General features: G+C 37.2%; 1 protein-coding gene across 4 annotated transcripts in view; it reads left to right on the top strand.

Moving 5' to 3' along the window:
* The window catches only part of NALCN (sodium leak channel, non-selective), a 307,654-nt gene that overhangs the window by 35,468 nt on the left and 251,359 nt on the right, over positions 1 to 20,827 (top strand). For all 4 annotated transcript variants that reach the window (XM_079138603.1, XM_079138602.1, XM_079138605.1 and 1 more), the window contains 3 exons: positions 5,244 to 5,327; positions 6,562 to 6,701; positions 6,792 to 6,920. In XM_079138603.1, the coding sequence (XP_078994729.1) occupies positions 5,244 to 5,327; positions 6,562 to 6,701; positions 6,792 to 6,920 (353 nt within the window). The remainder of the gene's footprint in view (positions 1 to 5,243; positions 5,328 to 6,561; positions 6,702 to 6,791; positions 6,921 to 20,827) is intronic.

Raw genomic sequence — 20,827 nt, 5'->3', positions numbered from 1 at the left:
GAAATGATGTCCTGAAGGAGGAGCACATGGTGCATAACAGCTTGTGGGGAGGAAAGGACTTCACAGAGAGGAAAGGAGTCCTCTGAGATGCTGAGGAGGTGGGAGCAGCCTGGTACGTGGAGAACTGTAAGAAGTCAGAGTGGCTGATGGGCTGCGCTTAGAGCCGATTCGCGAAGGAGGCTGGCTGCCTCTTGCAGGGCCTGGATGCTCTGCAAGTTCTGACTTCATGCTGTGGTCAGTAAAGACCTGTGGGAAGTTTCACCCACTAGTGCACTGGTCTGATTTGTGTCTGAGAAGTGCATTCTGGAGGTGGCATGTTCCATGCAATACCACAGAGAGAAACAGAAAGTCCTTCTGGTGAGATCTAGCTCTAAAAACTTTTTGTTGGAGGGATGCATTTGTTTTAAGGATTTCCCATCTTTTATACTGCTCGTGCTCCAAGGTGTCTGCCAACTAATTCCTGGCCCCCAGTTATTTTTCCTCCCCACTTATTCCTCTTCTTAGATGCTTTCTGGCTCACCAAATCCTTACAGGCAAAAACAAACCATTTTGGATGATATATATTTGTGTTGTTTCAGAGCATCCCATGTATTGAAGGCTGTGAATTCTTCAAACAATTCTCAGTTGCCTGTTTTTCATCTGGCAATAGACCTAGGTAAAAGTAACATGCATCCTCTGAGCACTGTTGAAGTAATAAATAATAATACTAAAACACAGTGACAGATGGGCCCTTGGAACTGGGAATAATAAATCATGCACTCAAGAAGCTATTCCATTGCATATCATTTTGTCGCTGCAAAATATATCCCTATACATGTGTCTGGTCTCTCTGCTTGCTAAAGACTCAAAAGGCACTTTTAAGTTACTTTCTTATGCTAGATAATTGATTAGCAGGCTCCAGCTGTTTACCTTTATACAAATCAACAGATAGTTCTTGAATATCTCATCTACTCAGCCACCAGCAAGCTGATTTCTGCTCATAACTGGAGTCCTCTGCTGTCTATTTCTCCTTGGTGCAAAACACAAATTAAATCCTCTCTTTTGTGACTGAGGTGCTAAAATGTCTCTAGTAACACCAGGCACTCAATTACCTGATTTAATTCTGCTTATATATTTTTGGAAGCAGGAATATAGGATGATTTATTATTTGTAAATATTATAACTAAGGCATCAGTACACATTGAATCATAACAACTTTTAACCAATGGTAAGACCTTTGAAAATAAAAATTGAAAAAAAGAGATGATTTGCTAAATACATCAGGCATAAAATGTAATCTGAGATTAAACTTCTAATGCCAGATGTCAAAGCCTGTATTCATTAAAAATATTTAAAATTTATTAAGCCTTACTGATTATTGATGATTAATATGATAAAAATTTCAGTTCCTATGAGTTTGATTATGTTTAGAATTTCCTTGCAAAGCATAAATTATATAAACCTAGCCCCTCTTCCTATTTGTGTGGCACATTCATCTCTGCTTATTCAAACTGTACTAATCCAGGAAATACCCAACAGTCATCTCTGAATCTCATCTGTGGTCTTTTGTAATCATGCAGGAGGAATCATAAGTTAATGATATTAACTTGAAAAGCACTACATCTTTCTCTCTTTGCCAGAGGGAATAATTTCTTTTTAGAAGCAATATTAGTAGTTTCAGTGAGTGATGGATGGGTGTGTTCTTAGGCATATTAATTGGCTTCTTACTGTATGCATTGCAATCTGCAGAAGTTGTCTATCTAAGATGGTTCATGCATTTGATCAGTCATCTGTGCCTGCTGTATATCTGCCACTGGGCTAGGTCCTGGGACTACCACTCTCAATTACCTGGTTTAAAAATCTTAAGGTATTGCTATTTTTCAGAATAAATGCAAACGTTTACCACTCGCTACAGCCTTTTTCTTTTTTTTAAATGCAACAAAAGAATCAGTTCAGAGATAATATAAGAAACTGAAACATCACCATTCAATCTAATACTAAAATATAAATTCTGAAACAACCAACAGAGCTTACAAAAGACTATTTTGTGCATAACACAGTGTGAAGATTATTTCTATACAGGAGTGGAGTGGTCTGTTGTCCAAGGTGACCAGAGTAGGCTGTGGTCAGCTCAGAGTTGGGAGGAAAACGTCAGCCAAAAATTTTGAGGAAGACAGAAAAGCATGAAGAACAAAGAATGCTAAGAGCAAAAGGTTAAAAAGAAGAGAAGAAAAACACTGTGTGTTACTGGTCTTTGTATTCTGGGCCACTATAATACTGTTTAGGAAAAGTAATTATGAATATTGAAGTAGTCTTGGAAGCATGAGGCAAAAAGCTAAAAACGACACACAGGGGATTATTTCCATTTTTTCCAGGGAAAGTAAAAAGAGATCAGTCCTAATTGACCATCGCTTGCCATCCAGCATGCTGTGGGCTTGTTGGTGACAAGCAAACACCATGACAAACTCTGGAAAGTCTACAGCAGAAACCTTGTCCAACAATTCAATTAAAATCATTTATTAATTCAAAAATAGCTTTCTCCATTATCTAATAAAAGTTTTGCTAAGCCAGTTTTCACAGAATGAGGTCTTTTGAAATTAAAATATTTGTATGCTTTTGTGATCTTCACCCAGGGTCCTAAACTGACTAAAAAAATAATACATCCTTTGATGGAGTGTGAAATATATTTGTGGATTAATTTTACTACATCAATTTCTTTAGCAAATTTATATAGCACATTACAAACAAAAATTTGGTCACCTGTGATTGATGAGCATGCATTCTGAACATGTGAGCCCCCAAATGTCAAAATTTGACTCTATTTTTCTCAACTGAAGAGGTGATTTTTTAAAGGTTATAATGTTCGCTTTTCTAAAAATTTAATTTTGAAAATCTCTTTTAAAATAATCACACAAGCATTAGTAAAACACACACACACACACACACACACACACACACACACACACACACACACACGGATACATTGTGAAAACCATGTTCCCCAGGTTTCTGACAGTTTTCCCTCCCAGGGAAATACGCTTGCTTAAACTAACGTGTTACATTTTAAATAGTCCTCAGTATAATGAAAGCTCTCATCCTATGTCATACTGAATTTAATTTCTGACTAAAGCAAATTACAAGCAGTTAAAGAGGCTAGTTATATTGAAACTACATACATAACATTTTTAATAGCCAAAAGAAACAAAATATTAATAGTGGTTTGGAAAAATGTCATATGAACTCATCCTATGTGGGTGCCCCTGTATCCAGTGATCTATAATTATTTTTTCTTGCCTAACATTTACTAATTAATTGTTCCAATTTTAAACAGTTCTCTGATGAGAACTATTTCTGTTTTCTTTTTGGGAATTCACTGAGAATGAAAACTTCACAAGGGCAAGAGTTTTTTTCTTTTTCTTTCCTGAATCACTTGTTCTGGAACCCTGTCCAAATTTTAGAAGAATCCCATACATCATCTGGATGAGTGCATTCACAAGCAATTTTAAATAATTGTTTCATTGTAGTTTTGAATGCTAATCAAAATTAGACTCAGAGAGGATTCAATTTTATATTGGCTATTCTGCTATATTGTATGTGTACAGATTGCTATCATTATTTTCAAATAATTGTGCAATACAATCAGATATGATGCTCATAGTGAAAGAGGGTCTGTGAGACTTTGAAGGCAACTCTAGTAATTTTAGTTTATTTTATATTTAGTATGTGCATAGGGTTTGTGTGTATACACAGCCTGCACACTCTCAGGTGCAATTTTTCTCTTCTTGGAGTATAAATTGTAAAGCTGTCATTATAATTAATTTACCAGGTTCATTGTCCTTCTTGTTGCCCAGTCCAAAGCCTTAGAGTTTGCTTTCAAAATATCTCATTTGTGAGTTTTCTTGAAGCCCTGAGTCACCAGCTTGGTTGATTGTCTTGCCACTAATAAAATTATTTGCACATTTATTTGGAAGTTGGAATTGTTCTCTGTAAACTCTCCATAGAATTAAGTTTCTCATTTCTCCCTCCATGTTGATAGCTTTATATAAGTTATTCTGCTCTGTGTATTAGGCGGATTTGTTCATATCTGCGTTTCTGCAAAAGCTGCCGGTGATGTAGTTAGTGGTGGTGATAGTAGTGGTGTGTGTGTGTATGCACTAGGCATTCATTAGAAATCTTTCAGAAAGCAGACTTGTTGAGTTGTACTCCATATCTAGGTCTGAGATATGAAGTTATTGAAGTTATCTGAGATAACTTTCATTAAGTGTTTTCTCACATTGTATTGTGAACAACATAACTTATATATGGAAGTTTTTTGAGGAAATATTTTAATAATCTATTTGTTACTAAAGGTGGAAGACTATGGAAATTGCTTTATTTTCTTAAATATCCTGCAAAAAAATTCATGTTCTATTTAAAATCTTCACTTTGTGCTCCAGTTCTATTTTCCTAGCAGGGTCAGTCTGAGATAGTAGTGATATATGTGACCAAATCAGGGACTGAGTTACATGAATGACTGAAGGACTAGGGACTTACTGGGATAGTCCCATGAAAGTAAAGGTTTCCAATTCCATCTTCATGAAGTTTTCCCTATTGTTATTCCAAAGGAAATTCTTGCCTAAAATTCCCATTTTTTTACAATATGCATTCTAGCATCAGAATAGATTTCCTATTGAAAAAGAAAGTAGTGAATCTTTTTTAACCTTTCTTTTACATACATAATCACAATTAAAGAGAAGTCGGTTATGTTTTTCTTTACAAATTGAGCCATGTATTTTCTTCACTTTTCTTTTCTTTTTTTTTTTTTTTTTTTTTAGCTTGAATTGACTACCTGGCTAATTCTCCCACTGGTGGTGGTTGACCAAGTGGTTCTAAAGGCCTTCATGTTGATCAATGTGTGCTCTTGTCCTTTTAGGAAGAGCTGGCTTCAGACTTAAGTGGCCTAGTTAGGAAGATGGCCTCTGTTCCTTAAGCACTAAAATTTGTGTGACTAATTGAACAAAGAGTGTTGTTTTCCCTTTGCGTAAATTAAAAATTTTACTCTCAAAGTTCTGCAGTTTCTTATACTTCAAAAATAATTCTCCTTATTAATAATGATATTTAAAAATGCCAGAATTATTCCTTTTGAAAGCCTGTTCATTATGATACACAAATTATGGATGAGTCTTACTGAATTAACACTTGACTCTTCCCTCCACAGAAGTTTTTTTTTTTTTTTTTAATACTATTTGTTTTATCTGATAATGCCATGTGAAATTTATTTTTAGGGGGATAGTTCCTATGTGAAAGATCGCTGGTGTGTTTTTGATGGATTTATGGTCTTTTGCATTTGGGTTTCGCTGGTGTTACAGGTAATTAAATATTTTTAAATCACAAGGGGGGTATTTTCTAAAATGGACATTATTTTGCACTGAAAGTTTAAATAGAAATATTAAAGAACATATATCAAATATGATGGTGTAATTTCCTTGACATTGTTTTAAATGCTTATTGAGAGACAAGTCTAATTGTTATATTTTAATTATTATTGGTTACATTCATGAATTATTTCTCATTCAGAAATGGAAATTATTTCTTATGAAACAAATATAGAAATATAGTCAGTGAAACAAAGGAAAAGATGTGGGGTAAGATTTCTGTATTTGTAAACTAAAATTAAAAATTGAAGAAGACAGCAAGAGATCTACATTTCAACAAAATTTTAAGTGTGTGATACATTATTATTGACTATAGGTAGAATGTTGCTCAGCAGATCTCTGGAGTTTATTCATCTCTTCTTCATTTAAAATTTGAGGCTAAAAGAAATTCACAGACATCTTGCCAATTCATCAGTGTTTCTTGATAACCTGTCCTTTCTTCATTCTCTAAAGTGCACATTTCCAATAATTTAATTTTGTCTCACACATTAATGTGCCTTCTTCCATTTAATAGCTTGTGTATTAGACGAACATTTTCTAATTAACATTTGTATCTGTTAGTAAATGATAAGATTCTTTTTCCATACTTTTAATAACACTTTGATGCTCTTTCCATTCATTTGTTTTCTAGATTCCCACCAAAGAACATTATTTAGTAAGAAAGCCTTAACAACTTATTCTGTTCTGATTGGCACTTACTTTTAAATAAAAACTATACCTCAATTAATTAGGAAACAAACAGGATTTATTGCCCTTTCCTTAGCTTATGTATTTGTTTCTCCTTATATAGCTGTAGCTTCAGAGGGGAAAAAGGAGAGGAAGGGGAAGAGTCTCATGAAAAGCTAAGGGGTATTAGTAGAGCAGAGGAAAGGAGAAGGGAAGAGAAAAGAGCAACACTGAGAAGTGATATTGGCCAAATGACATTGTTAGATCACGTGCATTCATAAATACGTAACAATGAATCCCACCATTATGTATAACTACAATGCACCAATAAAAAACACAGATAAAAAGATACCTATTGTTCCAAAATGAACTCAGAAGAAAATTGAATTTGGTAAGGAATAATGTAAAGCTAAATTCAAGGTTCAGGGTGTGCTTCCTACTATTATCTGTATATCCATGACTATAAGCAATGTGTGTTTTTTAACTATCACTTAATTTACAGGTGTTTGAAATTGCTGATATAGTTGATCAGATGTCCCCTTGGGGCATGTTGCGGATCCCAAGGCCACTAATTATGATCCGGGCATTCCGAATTTATTTCCGATTTGAGCTACCAAGGACCAGGATTACAAATATTTTAAAGTAAGCACTGCTGTTACATAAGTTAAGGGGGCAAGTTTATGAGATTTTGTTTTGTTTTGTTTTATCTACTTCACCTGTCTTTTCCCTTAGGCGATCAGGAGAACAAATATGGAGTGTTTCAATTTTCCTACTTTTCTTTCTACTTCTTTATGGAATTTTGGGAGTTCAGATGTTTGGAACGTTTACCTATCACTGTGTAGTGAATGACACGAAGCCAGGGTAAGTTTATCTCTTGCTACAGTTTAATCTAAGTCATTAAGAGGACAATGCTGAAACTTTGGTGAGAAAAAATTTTAAGGCAGTATTTACAAACTCTGTGCTGTATGTTCTGATTCCTCAGTATTGTTTTGTCCAATTTTTTAAGCCAAGTGTTCAACACAAACCAGACTGAAACCTGTAAGCTAGTGGGCAGGTAGGTGCAGCACACACAAAGTACATATAGCTCTCTTCCTCCATGTGGCCAAGTGGAGAGCATGTGGATAATACAGAGGAAGAAGTCTGTGGGATCAGAGTGGGTACCATGTTAGGAAAAAACTCTTTTTCTATCATTAATAATTGATCCTCCTTCCCTAACTACATGATTATTTTTTAACGTCGTTTCTAGATGAAACACTGCTAACACCTCCATTCGTGTGTTGTAGGCTTGGTGGGGAAGGTGCAACATCTCTTCTTGATCTACCAGATACTGTGTCTGTAGGGCCCCACTCCCATCCTTGGCTAATCACTGCTTATATATAGCCTGGGAGTAGAGTGACAGGAAGAGCACATTAGACTGTTGTCCCTGGACATACATAACCCAGAAGTGTCCCCTAGGTGCTGACTGGGTGTAAGAGTCGGGGATTCCAGGCACAGCCCAGAGGCCCGGCAGGTTGTCTCTGCCACATTTCAGGCCAGCAGGATATGGGGGAGTAAGATATACAACTTGTACCCAGATCTTGGGAGGACTCATCTCTTCATAGATGAAGAACTCATCTATAAATTATTGAAAAATAATCTCGATTCAGATCAGAGATATTAATTCCCCAGCACCATATTAAATTTAAAAGGTGATTATAAGCAGCCATTCATCTATTTTTAATGTGACAATATCCCTTTACAAACCAATTGTCTCTATAAGAATAATTGAATTGAAAAACTATTAGTTTGTTATCTGCATAAAATGTACATAGCTGTATATGTGAAAAGTAGCTAAACCTATGTAAGTGATTGATATAATAAACTTGATTCAGCTACAACTCTTTATCCTGTGAGCTTGTGAAAATCATTTAGTTGATCACGGTGTGAGTGAGTGGATGTAATAACAGGGCTTACTTCCCAAAGTTGGCTCTTAGAGTAAACAAGGGGATGAAGAAGATTTGAGGAAGAAGATGAGCTCAAATGGAAGTCCTTGCTATGCCCTGCGTGTCATCGACAGAGGTCTGAACACACCTGTTACTAAGCCCACTCCCCATTTTTATTTCTGAAAGATAGCCTTGAAAAATAACTTTTGATAATAAAAGTGGGATTTTCTGTGCATATTATCATTTCCCCTATCTTTGTAATTGTATCCCTCTTTTATTTAATCATTTCATTGAGGTTTCATTGGCATGTAAAATCCTGTTCAGATTTAAGGTATATGTTCAGATTTAGGGTTCCTTGTCTTTTCTATCAGAATTACATCTAGAGAGTAGGTCATCTCATTTCCTCTACTTCATCCTAAACACTGTGATCCTTCTCAAATCTGTTGTTGTGTTTCCTGTGAAGTAGGGATTGAGGTGTGTTCTCCATCTAGTGATGAGGGTAGATATGGACAACTTAGTTCTCCATGTTTCCATTATGTACCATGTTAGCTGTAGAGTTTCCAAGGGAGGGAGTTACTTTAATTCCTACGCTGTGGAGAGGAGAATTTTTGATCGTAAAGGTGTGTCAAATTTTGTCCAGTGTTTTTTATTGAAAATACTGACTTAATAAGATTTTTTTTTTCCTTTATTCCACTAACCTGATTCATTAAACCAATCTCCCATTTGATGTGTAGTCAACTAGGTGATGCTGTATTCCTTTTTTAAAAAAAAAAAAAAATTATTTTTTAAATTTTTTACAGACTACATTTTGATTCTTTGTACGCAAATGGGGTACATTGTTTCGTTCTGTGGTTGTACACGATGTAGATTCACACCATTCATGTAATCGTACATGTACATAGGGTAATGATGTCTGTCTCATTCCACGGTTTTTCATACCCCCTCCCTCTCTTTTCCCTCTACATAATCTAAAGTTCCTCCATTCTTCTTTAACCTCCCACCCCCTTCGCTCCCATTATATATCATCATCCACTTATCAGGGAAAACATTTGGCTTTTGGGTTTTTGGGATTGGCATATTTCACTTAGCATGATATTCTCGTATTCCTTTATATGTGTTGAAAATTTTGGCTTCCTGATGTTTCAAATTGTTGCATCTTTGTTCATGAGGAGCATTATTCTTTGTGTTCTTTAAATGTCATTACCAAATTTTGAAATCAGGGCAATACTGTTTTTATAAAGTAAGTTCAACATGTTTCTTACTCCTGTTTTTTTTTTTTTCCCCCCGAGGGAAGGTACTGGGATTGAACCCAGGGGTGCTTTACCACTAAGCTATATCCTCAGCCCTTTTTATTTTTTTATTTTGAGACAGATTCTTGCTGAGGTCCTCGCTAAATTGCTGAGGCTGGCTTTGAACTTGTAATCCTCCTGCCTCAGCCTTCTGAGCTGCTGGGATTACATCCTTCCTTGTATTTTTTAAGACTAGAGCTACTAAAAGATTGATATACTTTCTTACTTAAATATTTGATGGAAATTCTCTAGACCTGAATCGTTCTTTTTGTTTGTTTGTTTTGAGAAGAGTTTCCATTACAAATTAAATATATTTACCTTAATGGGATATTAAGATTTTTTGTTTTGTTTTGTCAGGTTTGGTAAATTTTGTTTTTCAAAGAATTTATGTATTGTTAAAGATTGTCAATATCAGCATAATGTTTATAAAAAATACTCTCATTTATCCTGATACTTGTAGGACCAGTGGGAATAAGCTGTTGGGAATAAGCTGTTTTTTTTATTCCCAATGTTAATGTTTTTTATTCCTTTTTTATGTCTTGCTTATCAACTCTATTACTCCTTTCATACACGAAAACTTTCTGGCCCATTTAATTTTCTTTTGTTATTCTTTTTTTTCCAGGTAGATTCCCTTTTTAATCATCATTGTTTTCTACCTTCTGCTTTTTGTTTTATTTCTTTTTCTTTTCCTTATCTCTTAAAATGAAAACTGATGTCACTGTCTTTAACAATTTGTTTTAATACGAGAATTTAGAGTTTTCCTCTCTGAGAACTGCATTCATCAGCTGCATCTCTATGATTTTCATACTTTGTTCTCTAATGATTATTTAATTCAAATATTCTCTACTTGACCTATTCTGTGTTCTTTGACCTGTAAGTCATTTGGAGGTATGTTTCTAGGAGGATGTGATTTTCTAAAACTTGTTATTTGGGGTGTGTGATTTTATTTTGTTGTGGTCAGATACAAGTCCTTGGAAAATTTAATCTTAATGGAAGAACCATTTTAAGGACCAATACAGGGTCTACACTGGTGAAAATTCCTGAGCATTTGTAAAGAATGTCAAGTCTGCCATTTTTGAGTGATACTGAATAAAATTACCTTTGTCCAGACAGCCAGTAGTGCTGATCCAGTGTTTCTAGCCTTCCTTCTTTTCTTCTTTTTTAAAAAGCTTTTTTTAAAGTAGTATTTATTATTTTCTTTATTTAAAAAAAGTTTTTGTAGTTGTAGATGAACAGAATGTTTTTATTTTATGTGTTTATTTTTATGTGGTATTCAGGATCAAACCCAGTGCCTCACTCATGTTAGGTAAGCACTCTGCCACTGATCTACAGCCCCAGCCCAAGTCTTCTTCTTTTATCAATTACTGAAGGAGCACTATTATATTTTCCAAATATGACAGGAATTTTCAGTCTCTCTACTATTTCCATTGGGTTTTGCTTCATGTAATTTACAGCTCTAATTAGGTGCATGAACCACAAGTGTCATTGTGTCTTTCTGAAGAGCTGAACTTTTGAAACTGGTTTTGAGTTAACTCTGTGAAACCTGGGTATGTGATGGATCAAGAATACGACTTTGGGCTGGGGTTGTGGCTCAGTGGTAGAGCGCTCACCTAGCACACATGAGACCCTGGGTTTGATCCTCAGCACCACATAAAAATAAAATAAAGATATTGGGTCCACCTACAACTAAAAAATAAAAAATAAAAAAAAGAATATGACCTTTAAATTTTTCCTTTAATAATAACAATTAAATTTTGTAACTATAAACTAATTTTTAAATTTAATCAACTTTTATCTCTTTAAACCGTTGGTGTTTTCCCACAAGTACTTAAAATTAAGTGTACTTTGGTCGATTCCTGAACTGACAATGAAAACAAGCACATGGCAAATTCTTACTTTGTTTTAAAGCATAAACCACATAATCCTAAACTCCGCCTGGAGGTGAGGAAGCAAACATAGTGATTGAGGCTAAATTGAGGAAGAAACTCGCTAGTAAAATGTCTGGCACATAGTTGATGGTTAGATACCCTACTTGCAATGCTCATTCTACTGCTAAAACCTTAGAACTTAGGGATTTTTTTAAAAAGGGAAAAGGCTGTGGGTGTAGTCAGTGGCATGACACTCGCCTAGCATGCATGAGACTGGATTGGCTCTCCAGCACCACAATAAATAATAAATAAATAAATAAATAAGGAAAATGAACTAATCAGTGGCTGCTGACTTTATTTCATCCTCCCCAGCAGCATTGGTACATAGCACAAAAGATGAGAAGCATCTAGAACTCCTATGTGCTCTCAATGAGAATAGAAAATGGTCAACTACTTCAAATAAAAGCTTGATAATTTTTTAGGAAGTCGAACAGTCACCTACCATATCTCCCATTCATTCCATTCCAGATATTTAAGCAAGAGAAATGAAAATCTGTCACACCTACCTGTAATGTTCACAGCAGCTGTTTAAAATGGCCCAAACTGGTGACAACCCAAATTTCCACCAGTTGGCAAATGGATAAGCAAATTGTGGTATATCCATATTATAAACATGGTTTTTTTTTTGCGGGGGGAGGGGTGGGTACCAGGGATTGATCTCAGGGGCACTCGACCACTGAGCCACATCCCCAGCCCTATTTGTATTCTATTTGAGACAGGGTCTCACTGAGTTACTTTGGCTACGACTGATTTTGAACTCTGATGCTCTTGCCTCAACCTCCCTTAACTGAAATTACAGGTGTGTGCCACCACACCCAGCTATAAATATGTCTTAATAATAAGAGGAAATGACCTGTTGATATATACCACATATTGGATGGGTCTCAAGTTAACTTTGCTGAGTGAATAAAGCAAGATGAAAAGCTATTACATATTCTATAATTCCATTTACATAAAAGTAGAGAAAATGCAAAGCTTATCAATAAAGATAGAAAAAAATTTAGTGCTTGCCTGGGGATAAGGGCCAGAGTGAGAATAAAAGATTGCACAGGGGGGCTAGGAAGCCTGCAGGGTTGGTCAATACATTTCTGATCTTGGTTGTGGTTCTGTACATATGTCAAAATTCATCTATCTGTGCATTTTCCTGTGTGCAGCTCATTGCATGTCAGTCACACCTACTAGCTGTTTAAAATGTTTAAGTGTGAGGCAGAAGCCTAATTTTTCTCATGGTTAGGCAATTTACTCAGCACTATTTATCATGCACTACTGGACCACCCACAGATTGGTGCCATGGTCCTCATTTACTAAATCCCTGTCTGGATGTGGGTCTATTGCTATCTTTCCATTGTGCTTGATGGATCTATGGACAAGCTCCTTCCAGTATCACATTAGAACTCCTTTATTACAATCTGGCTTTATGCATAGGGCCATATTTTCAGCTCTCTGCCTTATACAGGCTCAGGATTCGACCTTCTGCCTATGTGGGCATTACAACCCAAGCTCTTGGATCCTAGATACATCATCTGATTCCTATCCCTGTTTTGCCAACTCAGATTCCTTGTGTTGCTACCCATGGAGTTCCTTCTTTCTCAGGAATTTCTATTTTTTTTTTTTTTTTTTTTGTGAACCTAGATATGTGTTCTTAAATGCAGCCTTTTACTGGACAGAGTTAGTCATTTGTAGTCCATCTTGCCAGAACCGACTTTCATGGCTATTTTTTCCTCTTGTTTTCATGATTATCTCATGAGATCCCTGAGGACGCATAGGGAAGTTTGAAGGGGATACTGTGTTATTTTCATCTCCTTATCCTTAGTACCTGGCCTCCTAGCACAGCATGAGTACTTAGTAACTATTTATTGAAGTGTGGTAGATAACACATGACATTTAGACAGATAATTATAGCATAATGGAAAACTGACATAGAAAAGGAAATAAAAAGGGAAAGGAGAAAAATAAGTCACTAAGAGCAGGAAAGGAAAAGGGTTAAAAATAGAAAAGTATCATTCAACGCAGAGGAAAGCAGTGAATGAGCACAAGGAGGGGCAGGCAGCTTGGAGGCAGCTGTGAGGACGGTTGTGTGGGCGAGGAAGGGACCAGCATGGGCAGCAAAATCTGTAGGTGGTTTTCGGTTTTTGTGTTTTCAGTGTAAGCAGACTGTCAGATATGTCTAGAGTTTTCTCTGAGTGAACATGAAAAGGGGAAAAGCGTTTGTATGGGTGGGAGACCATAGATAGGGAGGAGAAGAACAGAGAACGCCTCTTGGTGATAACCCCATGTGAGAACTGCAGAGCGTGCAGATGCTGCTGCTTCCCAAGCGAGCATTAGAAAGCCTGATGCCCCAGCTAGAAGACCAGGCATCGTGCTGGTGCACTAAGCCCCAGCACAGAGACAGTCAGCTACCGAGACAGGCACGTCCAGATTATAGTTCACATCGACACAGACAGTAGCCCAACTGGGAGGAGGCCCGCAGAGCGCCTGCGCAGCCCAGGCCCTCCTGAAGCTTCTCAGAGTACTCCTGGTCAGCGCCACGCTCTATGGGCACATAGAACTGGGGTCACTGAAAACACGCAGAAGGCCTCCCGAATTCCCAATGTGTGCACCAACTCATGCCATTATCCTAAAAATAGAATTCATCAAGAGGAATTTCCTCAATGCTGGCAGAAGGTTTGGCAGAATGTCTGCATTTTCTCTCTCACGTTTGCAAAATCTCCCCAGGAGCATGACCTGCGCACATATTCTGTCTTCTTTTTCTATGACTCTTAACTTACTACTTGAAAAGAAGATAACCTAACTCTCCACATGTTAGTAATACTGCTCATAATCACAGTGTTCAGAGGTTTGATGATTCATTTTGAGAACCAGTCACCGGTTTCCTTATGATTTTCAGCTCCGTATTACTGAGTATTGAAGTCCCACGCGTAAGCAGAAAAGCTGTGAATACCACTATTAGTTCTAGCCCAGACATCAATTTAATTTTATTTTTGGAGACTTAAAAAAATGTCCACTCTCAAAATAAAGCAAGAAAATATCAATTTTTAAACAGTTTTTGACTTCCCTATTTCCTTTTGTGACTTCTCAACTATGACTTACAAAAGAACAACATCCTGTCATTTGCAGCAGCATGAATGAACCTGGAGGACATTATGTTAAAAGAAATCACCCAGGCACACAAAGACAAACACTGCAAGAATGTTTAGGCAGGATCTAAAAAAATTCAATTTGCAGCTTTAGAGAGGGGAAGGTGTTTAGAGAGGGGACGGTGTTTATCTGTGGCTGGGGTGTGGCAGGTGACCCTAAGTGAGAGAAGGGGAAGTTGTTGGTCAAAGGAAGACAGGAAAAGTAAGTTTAGAAATTTATTGCAAAGCAGGGCAACTATAATCAATGATAATGTATATTTCAAAGTCACTAAGAGTCAAATTTCAAATCATGACAAAAAGCATGAAGTAGTGGAGGTGATGGCTATGTGGATTAGCTTGATTTAATCATTCTGCAGTGCATACATATATTAAAATATCACAAGGCACTCTGTAAATGTAGATGATCTGTCAATTTAAAACACTATGAATTTAAAAATAGGTTCTCACACATCTGCATCAGACGTTAAGCTGTGGTTAACATCTGATGGTTGTTATTCCAGCTGCCAGGTACCATTGGGTCCCCGTTTCTCATCGTCATGTCCTTTTACATTTCTTCTGATGTCTGCCTAATTGATTTGCAGAACCTGTGGCCTAATAGTGGGTGAGTTTTCAGACCAGAACCTTGTATATCTTTAGCTTAACTCTGGAATGGATTCTCTTTAATCCGCGAGGCAAATAGGATAAAGAGAGAAGCAACTCGATTCATGCAGTTTTGTTTTTAAATGGAACACACTTCTTTTAAAGCATATAGAAAGGAATCTTAGCTATGGCTTCAATAGCATAACCAGTAAAGTTTTAGACTCCCCTCTGATAAAAAATGGCAACCTACAGCAATTAGAGAAAGAGAAATGAGATTTGACTGAGCAAAGCAGTTCATTTCCTGAAGAAAGCTGAGAATAACAATGTCCTGTAGCAGAAACTGGTGCTATAAAATACCAAATGTGATGGCAGAAATCTCCCTGGAGTTGAGAGAGGAATATATAGAACGGAGCTGGCAGGTGAAATGGAAAAGAGGAAGACTTACCTGACACCTTATTATCATTCCTGAGAAAGTAGAGAAATGTATTCATAGTTTCGTATCCCATAATGAAATCTTATTCTCAGAAGAGATAATTAGAATAAGCTAAGTGAATGTAAATGTTAAATATGTAAGAGTGTATTATAGATTGGACAGGATCCAACCAAGGGTTCAGGCAATCACTTGTGGTGGCTAGATCAGTAGATTTAAGAAGTAAAGTGACCACAGCTGCCGAGGACCTTCTGCCTCATCCCTGTTGTTCCAGAATAATTACTAATAGCTTTGATTTCTGTCTTAAGGTGACATACCTTCTCTGAACATCCTTCCCAGGAGCAGCTTACAGGATTTGGTGGAATTGTATAAAATATCACTCTGAATTGTGCTAGAGACAATATAAAGTTGAATTTGGGACAGTTTGCTATTGCTGGTCCAAATAAAATTTAATTACTCTAAGGAGTAAAATTAAATTTTACCTTATAAATTCTGTTCACAAATGGTGAATTTTCTTTAGAAAAATGGATAGGTCAGAAGATTAAAAATAGGAGCATAGTAGAAATTAAGGGTATTAAATTTTAACTTCTCTGGACTTTATTTAGAGATAGTTTTATACAATATGTAAAGTCATAAGTGCCTTAAATTCATGCAAAGGTCAAGGAGGTCTTGATTTATTTAAACTTTTTTGAAAGGGAGAGGAGCAAGAGCGACTGCTAAATTTAAATTATAGGATTTATGCAGAAGTGCCTGGCGAGGGAGGAATGAAAGAATATGTTTGTATAATCACATATTGGAAAATTTTTAGTTAAAACACTTAAATAAAAATAAGGGAGAGGACATAGATTCCTAATTAAATAATAGCAACTATGTTGAACACCTCACATATCCAGGTATGTTGCTTTTATAACTAGTTTTTAGGACAATCTGAAAGAAACTCTTTCCCCCATTTTGCAGATGAAGATACAGTTCCAGGGAGGCGATGTGCCCAGAGTTAGGTAAGCGAGAGTCAGGATTTGAACTTCCAAGGCCATGTTTATCAAACCATTTGAGCATCTTTTATACTATTTTAGCTCCACATCTATCAGCCTGAATATAAATCCAGATGCATATGTGCAAACTCCTTATGTGTAGTATACTTTCTACGCAGAGAGAAAATTAACGTTCCTGTTACATTTGGTTTCCAGCGTCAGGTAGACTGTCCATTCAGGCAGTTAGTCTCATCTGAATGCATAAAATCCTGGCATATAACTTATAATATAAATTCAATAATCCATGTATCTCTTTTAAAATCATCTGCACATCAGTTCCCAAGACATGAGTCAGCTAAGCCAACAATAAAATCAACCTTTCATATGATAATAATCTTTTAAAAGTAATTATAAGGAAACATTTTAGCGTAAACTGAATGTCCCTATGAAAATTAATACGTGTGTTTTGTGTTTCACAGAAACATTTGTGAGAGTCTTCAGTTTAAAAAGAAAAAACTATGCGGTTTGGAAAGAGGTCTAAAAGAAATTGTGTGATTTCTTATGATCAATTCCAAGATTTCTTTTGATCATGTTAACTTCTCAAAAAAAGAATAATGTAATTACATAGGTGTTAAGACTTTTATTGATAACTAGTGGTAAATAACCTTTTGTGAACCATTGATATATGTTCTTGTCTCATTTAATACTCCTGACAACCTCGTAAGCTGTGTTCCATTTTTACTTCTATATCAAAGCCTGGGAAATAGGTTAAATAAAGTGGTCAGGATGAAATGGCTTTGAAGCAGCAGAAGGGTGCTTGGACCCTGTTCTCCCTCACCCTCATCCCTCTGCTTTCAGCTTTGACTTCTCAGTGGGATATTATCGTCAGCATTCTGATTTCATTCAGATATCCTCAGGTCCACCTGACCAGCCTGCTTTTCCCTGTGATAGAAACTATAATATCATGCAATGATTCTAGCCTTACCCCCAGTGCATTTTGGAAATGAATTTCTAGGACTAGAACTTTTTGGTAGAGAAAACCATCAGGCAGTCTTTGTGAAAACATTAATTCTAAGTCAAATCCTTGGGTTTGTGTTGATAGGTGGGGCTGAAATTCTCAGAATTGGCTGGGTTAAAGATCAATGATTTAAAACCTTAGTTTTGCATTAAAACTCTCAAAGATATAGAGTAGAATACCAAAAATGTGAGGCTTTTTACAGGTTAGATCCTAAGTCTTCACAGAAATGCTTTGCTTCTAGCTAGCCTGGGGGCAACCTGAGTTTCCTCTTCCCTTCAGGCTGTTCCCCTAGAAATGTTAGCCTCTCATTAGTCTCACAGAGAAGCAGATTTGTCCATGAGTTCTGAGAAACGCTAAGCAACTGTCTCAATTTTATTCATTCAGCAACTTTTACATATTTTTATTCCTAGAGATTGAACTGGGCAAGTGCAGGTGGTGACTGAAGGAGGCTGGGGGCAGGGCTTTGGCACTTTTTAAATCCTTCCCTGACCTTCACTTTTCATCTGCTAACCTTTGTGGAACCCTCCACACCTGGCCATCCCCCAAAGAGGAAAGCCATTGAAATGGGAGAGCGCTTCTCTCCAGCCTTAGGACTCAGTCCGATTGCATCCAATAAACACAACCAGACTCTGGGTTTCTAATAGGTAAGAGATGCTTTGTGTTCCCTGTTGCTAGTTCGCAGTGCAGTCTTGTAGATGAGGCATGATCCTCATGAGGAGGCGAAGGGCATGACTCCTTGCTGCACATGACTTTGTTGGCTGAATCACCAATACATTCTCCAGGAACAAAAATTAGTAAAAGTTGCTCAACAAATAAAATTGCGACAGTTGGCTCAGTTCTGGGGGCCTCTTTCCATTGAGACAAAGGACCCACTTGTGCATATAACTTCTCACCCTGCATCTTCCAGTTTTTAAAGCAAAGGCAGAGGACCTACTGCTTGAGCAACTTTTGACCCACACCTGAAACATGCAGAGAGTAGACTGACTGATCACCTCAAAATAGGCCGGTTGGGAGCTGGCTTCACATTGTCTATGTCCTCATTTGTTTCTGAGGCAATTTTGCATATGGCTATGTGCCTCTCACTTGCTGCTCCCGACTCGGCTGCACTCTTGATTCCTGTCATGTGCACAGTCTCCGTCCATATTGGCAAAATAGCGGATGATGTAGAAAACAAACTTGGGGAAAATATATATAACTCTTAAAAAATCATTCAGCTGTAACAAGGTAAGATGACTATTTATTGTACTTCTTTAAAATATAACCTTGTATTGTCATTTTAATTTCATAGCCAAAATATTTGAAAAAATTTTTCATTTTTTACCATTTTTGTGCATGATGTCTGTAGATCTCTATAGCTTTGCCTACTGAGCCAATTAGGAATGACTGAAAGTTGAAAAATTATATCAAAATACTCACTTTAATAATAAAGAGGAATTATTTCCTGGAAATTGTGCAGATTAACTTGCTTATTAGAAAAGGTGTGACATCAATATTGTTTCTTACCTCCGACTATCTTGTTTTGCAGCCCTACTGAAAGTTTAGATAGTCTTTTGAAAGTCTTTAAAAATCTTCAAAAATCAATAAATAATTTATCTCCACAAAAAAGATCCTTACTTTCCAAGGTGGGATTAGTTTTTCAAAGCCAGCAGTGTTAGAATGTGCTAGACCCATTCCGAGGAGTTTTTAATTAATCCTGACAGGAGGAGGCTGAGGAGAAGTGAGAAGGAAGCCAGATGATTCTCTGAAGATAGGCAAGTGACAGCCAGAGCAGGTTCTCTATAGGCACTTGCAGTGACAGGGACAGCCGTTAGCAAGGGTCAGTGTTTCGCAACACAATGAACCTTGTTTTCTTGCCTACCACCAAGAGTAAGACAAGCACTACCTAAGGTGTCAGAGGCCACATTCAAGTGTGGGTGTAAGTCAGTGTGTGTGTGTGTGTGTGTGTGTGTGTGTGTGTGTAGTTCTTTCCTCTGGACTTAATTAGAATTATGTTCTTTAATTTTATTTCCTATCACACAATGTAAATTGAAAAGATGCAGTAAGAAACAACAACAAAAAAATGCCCTTAGACTGTGTAGTGTTATCAGTTGCATGTGGATTAGTCATGCTGGACTTGTTTGTTTCTTCGCATCACAATTTCTCTGGGTTTCCAACTTCAGAAATATATGGCAGCTCAGTCCCCGTGAGTATCTTTTTTACAACGGATAGGTCAAATTTGTCTCATCAAGAAGTCAATATCATCCTGCTGATCTTCAGTTTTTCAAGGAGCAGAAGTAATACCAGTGTAAACTAAATTGCTGTCTGTAAATGCACATCAAAGGTATAGTATGTGAAAACCTTGGAAGTAAACTTAGTAATAACGTTTTTTGTGAAATAATGTTTTTGACCTTTGGGGCCTTTCTCACAACAGGTGGGACAATTAGTTCATGATACATCAGTGGTAGTTGTCAGTTTGGGGAAAGCCCACATACCTGCTTTGTTCTCCTTTCTGTAAATCTCTAAGCATGTAGTTTAAAAATTGTTTAGCATGGCAATACCTGCTTGTTTACAACCCGAGAAAGAACACCGAATAACCACAGTTCTCAGTGAATGGGTAACAGGCCATCCTCCTCCCCCTCTACTTTGTCTATTCCCATAATCCACATATACCTATATGCTGTGTGACTCAGCTTTTCATTGCTGTGACAAAAATACCTGACAAGAACAGCTTAGAGGAGGAAACGTTCATTTTGGCTTATGGTTTCAGAGATCTCAGTCCACGGTCGGTTGACTTCACTGCTCTGGGCCCGAAGTGAAGCAGAACATCATGGTGGAAGAGTGTGGGAGAAGAAAGCATCCCAGGACATAGCAGCCAGGAAGCAGAGGGGTCAGGGGAGGGAAGGGGCCAGAGACTAAATCTCCCCTCCAGGGTACACCCCAGTTACCTGTTTTCTCCACATAGGTCCCAACTCCCAGTTGTCCATTTGGCTGTCAATGGATTATTCCAGCAAATGGATCCATCCACTGATGAGGTCAGAGCTCTAGTCATTGCCTGAAAGCCCCACTTCTGAGTCTTGCTGTACTGAATACTGTGCTGCCAACACAGGAGCATTTGGGGACACTCCAGACCCAACTGTAACATATGCATTCCCAGGCTTCGACACTTTCACTTCCAGAGTGGAATGTGTCATCCATCCCTGGAACTCGTCCCTGCTGCCCTTTCATAGCTGTTACTCCAAGTAGCAGCTGTCCTTGGAGGTGATCCCAATACCCACCACACTTTCCATGGCCATATGTGGTGTTTGATGATGCTTCAGAAACACCATGAGCATATCTGTCATAGCTCCTAAAGCAGCAGTGTGCTGTCTTGTGACCCTTCCTCTTCTGTCCTTTCTTACATGGAGTAGTAAAGTTCTAAGTGGAAAATACATTCCTACACATCTCCATTTCTAGCATGCTTTGTGGCACAGTAATATCACAATAATGATTCTGAATGAGCAAATAGTCATTCAAAT

Source organism: Sciurus vulgaris, assembly GCF_902686455.1.
Source record: "Sciurus vulgaris genome assembly, chromosome: 4".
Classification (NCBI taxonomy): Eukaryota; Metazoa; Chordata; class Mammalia; order Rodentia; family Sciuridae; genus Sciurus; species Sciurus vulgaris.
This window is presented reverse-complemented; position numbering and strand designations above follow the sequence as displayed.